Source organism: Thermobia domestica, chromosome 18 (genome assembly GCF_964235325.1).
Source record: "Thermobia domestica chromosome 18, izTheDome1.hap1.1, whole genome shotgun sequence".
Taxonomy (NCBI): Eukaryota; Metazoa; Arthropoda; class Insecta; order Zygentoma; family Lepismatidae; genus Thermobia; species Thermobia domestica.
In genome coordinates this window covers 37,561,514-37,574,579 of record NC_137471.1, presented here as the reverse complement: position 1 = coordinate 37,574,579, position 13,066 = coordinate 37,561,514, and the positions used below count along the sequence as shown (strand labels likewise).

Sequence of the window (13,066 nt, the reverse complement as noted above, 5' to 3'; positions counted from 1 at the left end):
GTATAATCGGCAAAGATATGCATGTGGGAAATTTCATGTCAAAAGAGCAGTAAATAAGAACAATACAACGAAAATAAAACTTTCTTGTCCATTTAGCAACATTTTGTTTTACTCATTCTTATTTTCGTATTTATAATTCTTTTCCTATGAAATTTACCATAAACATACAACATACATTACCATAAACATACATATAGTATCAGTCTTAAAAGTACCCAGCAAAATCATTTATCAAATTATATTCTTTCAAGAAGACAGTTATAGATATGCGACAATCATTTTGGACATGAGTGTACTTGGGAGAGAATCGAATCAGGGACCCCACGCACCAGAGGTAAGCACTCTACAACTTACCTACCGTGCCCTTTTTCCCGGCTCCTAGGAATGAAGCACCATCTAATAAGACTGCGTACAATTGATGTTCCGAGTCCCAGCGAGGTTGCACATTTCTCAAGGATAAATTTTGTGAAGATAGTCCATCCATGTCTGTTGTTGTAAATAATGTTGATACTGTACGTGAAATGGTTGAGAAAGACCAGCATACTGCAAGATTCAGTCATCCTTGAACATTGATATGAAAGTAATACACGCGATTTTTGCATATTCATTTGAACGTATGGAGACTTTCAAGGCGCTGGATCCCATACAACTTGACCGAAGCTCAAGCAATCCTGTAGCTCTGGCACTGGTGTGATTTTCTTGGAATTCATCCGTTTCCTCCCTCGATCTCGCTTTTACCTTTCCATTTTGCTTTAGTTATAACAATTTCTTTTAGTCTACAGGGCATAATCATGAGACATCAAGTTTATTATTATTATTATTATTATTATTATTTCCCTTGAAACAGTGCGTGTATTGAGAACTAAAACAGGTCAACTATCTAGCAATGTTCGAACGAGAATTTCATCTGGCTCAGGAAATACTGCGGAAGAATCGGATGAATGGTTTATGCAGACATTCACATTTTCAAATGGTTTCCTCGCCTGACAAGAGTATTGTCACAGATTTATTGTGGAACATCCAAATCGTAGTCTGTGCAGTTTGTCGATCTATACCCTTATTATTACTTCCTGAAGTAATTAGTTAATGTAGTGATTATAGCTAATTGAGCAGACGGCAGCTGACTTTGGTATTTCCTCAGCGGTGAATGCGAGTGCAGATCTAGAAGTCATTCATGATTTCATATTGGTAGTAAGCATTGCTTAATACAGTGTCAAGTGAATGACATGAAAAAACCTTTATACGTTCATAATCACAATAGTAGTTTTAGAAGTGATTTTGAATGGTGAACACAATTGAAAAAGCAGCATTGTAAATACAAAATACACGTGCTGGCTGTAAACAAACATCAGACGACAATCACGAAAAAGACGTTGTCAACAATCGCCAACGGACGGCAAGCGACGAAGATTAATCAAGTCGGCAACATTTCTGGATAAAAGGAGCCAACACCGCAGAAGGCATCAATCTCCATTGATTGACCATCACGTCCATTCTCTAAGACGCCTGGTCTCTGAGAAGTACCTATCTACACCTAGGAAGCAAGAGTCTTGGTTCCTGTCGCCCTAAAAAGCTAACTCACTCACTCTATGGCCTATGGAATCCGGAGGTTCAATGCCGCGTTCACAAAAGCTCTCTACTGACTTCTATCCTTAGCCAACTGGATTCAGTTTCTACTTTGTATTCCTATCTCTGCGAGATCCATCTTAATGTTGTCCTCCAACCTACGTCTTTCTAATAGTCGTTTTCCGATTGGTCTTCCATTCAAGACTTTGAAAGCGTTCCTACTTTCTTCCATCCTGGCTACATGATCTGCCCACCTCAGCCTCCTAGACGTGACGACCCTAACAGTGTTGGGTAAACCGTATAAATTATGTAGTCCCACGTTATGAAGTTTCCGCCATTTCACATTCCTGTTCCTCTTGGGTCCGAATATTCATCTCAGGATCTTGTTCTCAAATACTTTCAGTCTATGTTCTTCCCTCAGAGCAAGCGACCATGTTTCGCAACTATATAGAACAACAGGCATGATTATCGTTTTATATATATTTTAAGCTACAAACTCCTCGACATAATTTGCGACAACAAGAGATTTTGAATTGAATAACATGAATTCCCAGCTTTTAGTCGACATTTAATTTCTTCGTGAATATAGTTTTCGTCTGTTAATATTGATCCTAGACTGGCAACGCTGGTATGGATGTGTAAAGACACATTATAAAGTGCTCCTAATATTTAGTTTAAATTTAAGCGATACTGTTTACGTGAGTGAAGTGATACAAGAATAACGAATTCGGTAAGTACTCTTACATTTAACTAGATACATTTTGTTAAATAATATCGCTGACTTTACTATCTGTTGCAAAAATCATAAATTGATTGACACGTAAACATCAAATACCTGAATAGGAGTACGATCATAAGATATAAACAAACATCATGAGTTCCTGCATTGAGTGTTCCAAACCTGTTCTGAGACAAGACGTTACCTCCAAAATTCAGTGCACTGAGTGTCTAAACTCGACCCACCTAAAATGTTCGCAGTTAAAAGAAAGTGACGTGGAATATATGAAACAATCTAATCTGCCTTGGAAGTGTAAAGGTTGCATAAAAGCTAGGCATAATACCAATTCAGAACAGAATGAAGTGCTTCCATCTATCGAAGACATTTATAAACTGTTAAAAGAACTAAAAGATGATATCTCCGTGATTAAAAAAAACAATACCGACCTTGAGCGTGAACTTGGAAAGTCTCTTGACCTGGCGCATCAGAAACTGGATGAAAATGCAGACATCATCAAAAAACAATCAGAAAGCATTTCTGTGTGCCTTGCTACTATTGAACGACTGAAGGAAGAAAACATCGCTCTCAAAAAGCAGCTACTAGACACTGAGATGAGATTAGATGAGCTCGACCAGTATGGAAGGCGAAACACGGTAGAAATACAGGGTGTACCAGAAAAAACGAACGAAGATACATATGAAGTTGTAAAACAGTTGGGCAGTGCTTTAGACATAAACATTGAAAGAGAAATGATAGATGTATGCCATAGAGAAAAGAAAGCTCCTCACCAAACATCAGGAACAATAGTGGTTAAGTTTGTTCGGAGAGAGGTTAAAGAAAATTTCCTCCAGAAACGTAAAGTAAAGAGGAATCTCAATTGTACCCACTTAGGATATAACCATAACGAACCCATCTATGTTAATCAAAGTCTAACTCTAAACCGCAGAAAGGTATTTGGAAAAGCCAGGAAAATTAAAAGCGAAAGGAATTATGCCTTCCTGTGGGTAGATACTACAGGTAGCATAAAGTTGCGTAAAAGAGAGGGAGATAAAAATGTTTTTATATTACGTAGCCTAGAAGATGTTGATAAATTGACGTAATTTTCAGCAAAAACAGGTAGTAAGAATTGTAGGAAGGGTTAAATAAATGTTTGAAACATGTTCTATAATTGAAGATATAAATACTCAACAAAATATCGAAACTAAGGTATGCGAAACTGTTACTTTATTTAATAATGTGTTTAAAGATAAAATTGGTATCAACATCCTGAATCTTAATATTAGAAGTGTTCGTAAAAATTGGGATGAGCTTTTAATTTTATTACAAAATTTAGAATTTAATTTACATGTATTAGTTCTCTCCGAAATATGGCATAATCAAAATTAAATAAATTTAAAAAATTATCATTGTTTCTTCACAAAACGATCTCTAAATAAAGCAGATGGTGTAATGGTATTTATAAATAATAACATTAGTATTGAGAATATTACAGAATTAGAATTAAATGATGCTTCTGGTCTAAGTTTAAATATTTCATATGGCAAAGAAAACTATAATTTAATGTGTATTTATAGAACGCCAAGATGTAATGAAAGAGAATTCTTACGCTCCTTTGAAAATGAACTTAAAAATGTCAAAACAAATGGGTTGGTTATTGGAGACATAAATTTTGACATATTAAGTAATAGGTACGACGAAAATGTAGACAACTACTTAAACATACTTTATAAAAACGGGTATATTTCATGTATAAATAATTATACAAGAGTAACTGAAACAACTAAAACATGTATAGATCATATCTTTTTAAGGCAAAAATATAATCAAAATGTCACTACAGCAATATTGCATACGGCAATTACAGATCATTATATTACTAGTGTTAACTTAAATACGGAAATTGCCGATAAATCAATAACAAACAAACCTCGAACTATTATAGATTACCAAAGACTAAAAAATGAAATACAGAAGTGTAGTTGGTTGAATGTGTATCAAAGTTTGGATGTAAATTTAGCTACTTCAGCTTTCATTTCGACATTACAAAAATGTATTAAAACTTCATAAATAGTAATTGAAAAAACTATCCCAAAATATCGTAAGTTAAAGCCATGGATAACTGATGAATTGATATTACATATACGAGAAAGAGACAAATTAAGCAAACTTGTAATAAAAAATAAAGATAATCTAGAAATAAAAGAACATTATAAAAAATATAGAAATAAGGTAACTCAACTGATAAAAATGGTAAAAAATGAGTACTATAAAAAGCAGATTGTTAATTGTGAAAACAATACAGGTAAATTATGGAATGTAATATCAAACATTATTGACAAAAAAGAAAACAAGAGCATGGACATTAAAGTAATACAAACGGCTACGGGTAACATTAACTTTCAGCAATATCCTAAACTAGTACAGGGTGTCTACTGGAATACCAGAAAGTAAATTCATGTCTTTTTCATGACTTTTCATGACCTTTTTGTTCAAAGTTTCATGACCATGGCGATAAAAAATTACCATTAGTAATAATAAACCCCTACCATCAGTGGTGCATCGGAACTATGCGGGTTGCTAGTCTTAAATATCACTTATTGTGAATCTTAAAGAAAGAATCTAAAATTCTGCCGCCTTGTGCTCGAGCACAGAATAGCACTTACCTAAATACGGGCCTGCTCTTACCAGTGAATCACTCTATACTGTATTTGAAGTTTTAATTCTGAGTATAATTATCCATCTAGCAGAAATTTGTCTGAAATTAAGCACTCAGAGAACTGCCCAAAGACAAAACAAATTGTAAAAGAAATTCGTTTTAAAAAAATAGATCATCAAATTTAAAATCTGCAAACTCAAACGAATAATATTATTTGCATAAGTCTAAAGGCCCAAAAATACACAATTTACATTTTTTTAGAAGTAAAGACATAGCAGATCAGAAAGTTGGACAGTAAAAAGTTGTTACTATATTATGGGGCGTTTACACTTAGTCGATTTGCGTTCGATTCAGTTGAATTGACGTCACTTTCAACTTAATCGACCGTGTAAACGTGACTTCAATTTAATCGCTTGTTGATCGAAGGCGACTAATCGACTGGCAACTGAATTGAAAGACGTTCTATTTTCTTCTGCTATAACACCGCAAATTGTACCAATTACTGCTTGCTTGGACATCTTTAAAATTGCCAATCGATTTCGAATCGACCAGAGGAGAGCGAGTCGACAAGCAGCATTCAATTTCGGTTGAAACAATTGAACACATCCATCGATCTGATTCGGCCTAGTTGCTTCGATTTAGTAGCAAATGCAACGAGTCGATTTAGCCGTGCGACTAAATCGACCAAGTGTAAACGCCCCATTACAGAGACTAGAAGATGAAATGGGGAGCAGCTAGGAAGACAGTAAAGTACCAGTTAGCCAGCACTAACTGGTGGGGGAAATTCTCACAATTACTGACCTAAAAATATACTCTGAGATTTCAGATTTTCATGACCAGTTGGGTAAATAAAGGACTTTTTCATGGCTTTCATGACCACTAAGCAAAATATATGACTTTTTCATGACTTTCATGACCAGTGACACCCTGTAGTAGTTGACACATTCAACAAATATTTTTGCAATATAGGTGAAAGGTTAGTAAAAAATGTAAATTTAACCAAAATAAATGAAAATCTAGGAAACAAAGCTAAAAACAGTATGTTTTTTACGCCTATTACTGAACAAGCAAAATCGGCTCCAGGACTAGATGAAATAACTGCTAAAATATTGAAAAATGTAAAAGAAGAAATAACTAAACCACTGTTGCATATATATAATATGAGTTTAGAAACAGGTGTTTTTCCTAATCAATTTAAATTAGCACTCGTGAAACCAGTATATAAAAAAGGGTCAAGAAAGGATCTCAATAACTATAGACCAACATCGCTACCTAGTAATTGTGCTAAAATATTAGAAAAATGTATTAAAAAGGGATTAGTTTCCTTTCTTGAAACTAATAACATACTTGCATTAAATCAGTTTGGTTTCAGAAAAGAGAGAAGTACATCTGATGCAATTTATAAACTAACGGAAATAATAACAAATTACATGGATCATAATGAAAAAGTAATAACAATATTTTTGGACTTAACCAAAGCATTCGATACAATATCTCATAATATATTGTTAACTAAGCTAGAACATTATGGAGTAAGAGGTGTAGTACTCTCGTGGTTTACTAGTTATTTAAGTAATAGATTGCAAGCTGTTAAAATTGGAAATTTTATGAGTGACTTAACACAGGTTAGCTATGGAGTGCCACAAGGATCAGTATTAGGTCCAATTTTATTTATAATTTATATAAATGATTTGTACAATATAGGCATTGATGGCCATATTCAATCTTTTGCAGACGACACCACTATAACAATAACAGGGAAAAAGTGGGAAGAAACTTATAAAAAAGCGGAAATAACAGTAAAGAAAGTAAAACAATGACTTGAACAAAATTCCTTGGTACTAAACTTAACGAAAACCATTTATATTGCTTTCTCACCAACAATAACCGGATAGCCACAAAATTTTGTCTTAAAATATCATAACTGTATTAATACTTTAGACTGTAACTGTAATACAATAAATAAAGTAACTGAACAAAATTATTTAGGAGTGAAAATTGATAAACATTTGAAGTGGACATCGCATATTCAACATGTAGCCAAGACATTAAGAAAATTGCTGTATAAATTTGTACAATTAAGAGGGTGTTTAGAATTAAAAGTTTTACGTATGGTATATTATGCACTAACACAAAATATATTAGAGTATGGTATTTTAAGTTGGAGATCTGCCTATGAGACGCATATAAGACCTTTAAAAGTTCAGCAAAATAATATTATAAGAATATGTTTAAATAAAAACAAAGAAGACAGTCTAGTAAACCTGTATAGAGAATTTTCAGTCTTAACTGTTGAAAAATTATATATAAAAGCAGTCCTACTCTATGTAAAAAAACATGAAAATGAATGGAATAAAATTTATCATGGGTATGGAACAAGAAAAGTAACTCAAAAAGATCTTGAAACAATAAAAGTAAATAAGGGTATATCACAAAATCAAACATATTATTTGGCTCCGAAACTTTATAATAATACTCCAAAAGAAATTAGGGAAGAAGGAAAAATGCATAGATTAAAAATACTAATAACTAATTGGTTAAAGGAAATAAAGAATGATGACTTAAGAGCGTTAACGTATTAAATTAATGTATTAAATTAGTAAATAATCGACTAACGTCACTTGAAATATGCTTATCTACAACTACTGGGGGGTTTATTATTTAAAAAAAAAAAAAATTAAAAAAATAAAAAAAGAAAAAGAAAAAGAGAAAAAAGAGGAAAAAATGATAAAATTTCACTCGTATATACTTTATGAAGATGGTTTCTCACTCACAAGCGAAAGCTTCTGTGAAGAGTCATCTATCAATCATATTATGTCATTAGGTTGTATTATGTATGTGTCTTCTTGTTGAAAGATAATGTAAAATTAATAATAAATTAAATGATAGTTAATTGAAATTGTAGTAAAAAAAGTAACAGCTATAAAAATGATTTATAATATAATACTGATTAATATTACAAGAAACCCTGCCAAGGACTGGAACTTAACCTCAAGGATTTCCGGAGGTTACCAGTCGTAGTGCTAATAAATGTAAAAGAAAAAAATAAAATAATTTTATAGTTGTGGTGTGTGTATTAGAAGTGTTGCCACCAATATATATATGTATGTGTCTGTCTGTCTTTATGTATTTTATAGTGTTCTTATTTTTTTTTTTTCTCTTCCTCGTGGAATACCGGAGGTCATCCGGCCATATAGACTGGTTTCTAAACTAAGTTTTTTTTGTATAGGCCTGATAATAAGTCTCTGGAGTTCCGGAGAATTTCCGGCCTAAGAATATAGATAATCTATTTGTGTGTGCAGTGTGTGTGTCCACTATGTCTGTATTGTTACTTGTATAAATAAATAAAATTGGATTGTTTCGCAGTGACCGAATCGTGGCTGAATGAATCAGTGAACGACAGTGAAATGAGCTTTTCAAATAATTTCACCATTTATCGTAAAGACCGCATAACTCGTGGAGGTGGAGTGATGATTTGTGTAAATAATAAGTGGAAGAGCAAGAGAAGACTGGATCTCGAACGGGATTGTGAACTCATTTGGGTGGAAGTATTTATTCCAAAGCGTCTTTCTGTGTTTATTGGGTGCTTCTATAGGCCGCATAAGAACACCCCCCAGCACATCTTAGAAGCTTGCCATGACTCACTGTTACATGCGTTGTCACACGGTGACGTCATCCTATTGGGTGATTTCAACCTTTCCATCACGTGGCAGGACAGCAAGCATGGCGTCACTAAAGATGGAAACGACAGTTATTTCATGGACAATTTTATTCATGGACTTGGTCTAGGTCAACATAATATGCATAATACCCGCAATAATAGCAATCTTGACTATATTCTCTCTAACTTAGAACCTCGTTGTGTTGTCCCATGCAGAAATCTTTTTCCATCGGATCACGATTCCTTGGATGTTTCTTTCGATTTCCTCCCCTCCACTACTACAAACCAGCCCCTCAAAAGTAGGTCACAACTTCTTTGGAAGAAAGCCCCCTGGGGTGACATCTGCCGGGCTATTGAACTGTTTCCTTGGTGTTTGTTAGAGGCAGGAACTGTTGACGACGCTGTGGACTTATTTACATCTGTTGTCCACTCAGCCATAAAGGACTTTGTGCCGGTGAAAGCATCAAAATCGAACAGGTTTCCGGTCTGGTACGACAATGAACTTCGTGAACTTTTTAAAAACAAAAAGCTTGCCTGGACTCTATGGAAATCACATCCGAGTGACTACACATACAAAAACTTTGCTAGAATTAGAAGTCTTGCCAAGAAGGTACAGCGGCGTAAATACTTTGAATACATGGACTCAATTGGTAATTTTACTGTTAGTAACCCTAAAGTCTTTTGGTCTGTAATTAAATCTAGAACAAAATCTCCGGGCATACCGGCAACAGTTCAAGATGAAAATACTGAAGCGAGTGATGATCAAAGACCCGACCTCTTCAATAACTACTTCTGCAAAACATTTACTTCCCTTCCCTCTACAACCCATCTTCCCCCTCTCCGCTCCATCTGTTCGGACACCTTATCCAATCTCTCTACCACCCCGGGCGAAGTTCTGGCTCTCTTGCTATCGTTATCTCCACACAGATCACTTGGACCTGATAAAATTAGTCCTCTCTTTCTCAACAAAACTGCTTCAGTTATTACGGTTCCTCTATCTATCTTATTCTATAGATGCTTCAAGGAAGGGTATTATCCCACCAGTTGGAAACTAGCTCACGTGACCCCAATATATAAATCAGGACTTAAAGATCATGTATCCTCCTATAGGCCAATATCTCTTCTTTCTGTAATATCAATTATCTGCGAAAAAATAATCAAAGACAGGCTACTTAAATTCACCTCACCTTACATCCATAGTTCTCAGCACGGCTTTCTACCGAAAAGCTCAAGTCTCTCAAACTTAAGTACTCTTCTTTCCTGTGCAGTCAAATGTATGAATAACAATACTCAATTAGATGTTATCTATTTTGATCTCTCGAAGGCCTTTGATTCTGTCAGTCACATTCATCTTCTTCATAAACTCTCCAATAGATTTAATGTACATGGCAAATTTCTCTCTCTAATCGCAAGCTACTTGAAGGACCGTAAACAGAGAGTTGTTCTTTCAGGGGCGACTTCTAACCCCCAACCCGTGATCTCAGGGGTGCCTCAGGGGAGTGTACTTGGGGCTCTGCTGTTTGTCCTGTATATGGATGACCTCTACACGCACTTATCAGCTCAACCTAGTGGCCTTCTGCTTTTTGCTGACGATTGTAAGTTATACAGAGAAATATCGTGTCTCCATGACACAACTGCTCTACAGGAAGACATAAATTACCTTACAGGCTGGTGTGAAATGTGGCACTTGAAACTCAACAGTAAGAAATGTGACAGTATTACTATTACTTTGAAAAAGTCTCCTGTTCCCTCCACATACCATATCAACGATTCCCCTATCACACATTCTGCTAGTCATAATGATCTTGGTGTCATCTTTGATTCAAAACTCACATTCTCTGACCACATCTCCTCAATACTAAAGAATTCAATGCGCATGTTGGGACTTCTTTATCGATTCACCGAACTACGCACTGTTTCTTCACTAGCAACTTTTTATAAGACATTAATAGCGCCCAAGATCGAATACTGCTCTCCCATATGGGCCATGGCAGCACCTACACATCTCTCCAGACTTGATTCTGTTCTCAATTTCTTCATCGCTATAGTCCGTTTTCGTGTTCCTGCACTTCGAATATTATCTAAGAAGGAACTCTTGCGACATCTTAATATTCAGACTCCTGAAGTACGCAGAACTATCTCTGACCTGAAATATCTACATAAAATAGTTAATGGAAACTTAAGATCGGAAATATTACTTCAGGAACTATCCTTACGTGTCCCTTCCCGCATCACCCGGAATACCCACCTATTCCATCTTGCCCGTCCTAGGTTGGCTGTTATACAGAGGTCTCTTTTTTATAGAATACCAAACTGTTATAATCAAGTAACAACTGATGTGGACATATTTTCGAGCTACCCAGTGTTTGAAAGAGCAATTAAACGAGCTTTGACGGAATAGTTTTACTCTTACACTCTTTTTTCTATGTTATTGTTATTGTTATCTTGTTTTTTTTCTTTCTTTTGTTAGCATGTCCCTGTGTAAAATGGCAAAGTTATGCTGTATCTGGGAATTTGTTCAATAAATAAATAAATAAATAAATAAATAAAATAAAATAAAAAATAAAATAGATATTTGAAAGTATGCACTTTATCAAAAGTATTATTTGATATTTTAACGTAACCATAATTTGTCGTATTACGATCCCGACGAACTTCCATGTATTTAGTTTTCTCTGCATTATATCATCATAGGAACATATCCAGGTTATATTTATATTTACTACTTAATCAGAAATTTCAGGACATTCATCCCTTAATAACAGTCAGCAAACATTAAGCGATATGTAACACTTCAGTTTGATACAAAAAGAATTTCGCGACCCACCATGTGGATCGTAACCCGCTGTCCCATAATATGCAAAAAAGGAAACTGTCATTGAAACTCATACTATGGATCTTCTCTGACAGAAATAAAGTACAATATTCATTTACAGTAATAGAAATGAACATAATCTTGTTTGTGATCGTATCACGGCCGAACGGATTGACATGGATTTTTTTAAACATAATATCTGCCTCGAATTAGGTTTTTATTACGTTACTTTGACTAAAATGTGTACAATAAGAGTGCCAGGGGTTCCAAATTTAAGCCAAAAACAATATTTCAGACTGCAACGATACAGTTAATAATTATTATATTTGAATATTATCAATTTTTCATTGTTACACGCCATATACCATTGATTCTAACCTTGACTTTCATAGTAAACCCTACAATGGCAGCGTAGAAACTTACAAACTTAAAAAAGAAAACCAAGTATCCTATGTCGAATAAAAGACTTAGAGAAGCACAGGATGAGGAAATGACATGGAAGAGGTTATACAAATAGAGAAACATAAAGACAGCAATCAGAGAAGAAGAAATTAGAGAGAAGGAATGACAAAACTAAATTTTTCTTTAAATTTTTCGTATTGAATAATCACTACACCGTTTTAAATGAAATTCTGAACACTGGGGTCCAGATGAGTTTTCACCATTCCATATAGATTGAACTGCAAATCCTAAGAGGAGGGTGAGGGGTTCATATATACCTTGTAAGTACTTCCCGTAAACACATTTATCCCGTGCGAAGAAAGATGCATATACATATGTCTTATCAATAATTGTTCACTAACAAGGAAGAAGAACTTACCTAAGTCCAGTGTTCCAAATGCCACCAGACACGCTGTTCAAACTTTGAGAAACAATTTCATATCCTCTTCTGCTTACGCAAAGACCAGCTGCTAACTGTAAGCCTGCTGCGCGTACTACAGGATCTCGTGAAATCCACAGAAGGACAAGCCATATCAGATCAGGTTCTAATCCTTCTTCTTTACAATGAGCGTACAACCAAATCTGCTCCCAAACCTGGCATTGATATAATATTATAAAAAAATAATAAATATTTCAATTTTATTACCAAAAAATGGAAAGTTAGTTAACACAAGAAAAAAAATAATCTTCGTTATAAATATTGATATACAACTGAAAAACAGAATCGTTAATAACAACAAAATATATTTACTTTGCTTCTCTTTCTAATTTTCAAAGTTCAATAATTGTTGACTCACTGACACCACGAAAAATAACTAATAGGAAAAACAGTACTTACTACTGCGCCCTACATTAACTAGATTACAGTTTCAGGTAATTTATTAAATCGGGGTGAGGTAAATTTACACCCACTGATTTGAACCTGTTAAGAACACTCTCAGTTGGCTAGTGATGAATAACTAAGTATAAACAACTGTAAATAAAATAAGAACACTATACTCTCTCGATATGTTACTTTCCTTACACCCTTACTAAAATGATTAAATATCTATATCCTTCACTATATACGGCTATATACCATAGTCGGCTAAATCCTTTGACATCTTGCCTCTTATAGTAATGTATTCCATTCTTTACAACAATAAACGAACTAACGAACTAACTGCAGTTTAAACGAACTAACTACTTCTTACTTATTACAACTAACCG

At 34.5% G+C, this 13,066-nt stretch overlaps 1 protein-coding gene across 1 annotated transcript in view; it reads right to left on the bottom strand.

Moving 5' to 3' along the window:
- Positions 1-13,066, bottom strand: part of ana3 (rotatin homolog anastral spindle 3) — a 105,561-nt gene that overhangs the window by 40,073 nt on the left and 52,422 nt on the right. The window contains exon 14 of the mRNA XM_081745941.1: positions 12,237-12,451. Coding sequence (XP_081602067.1) covers positions 12,237-12,451 — 215 coding nt within the window. The remainder of the gene's footprint in view (positions 1-12,236; positions 12,452-13,066) is intronic.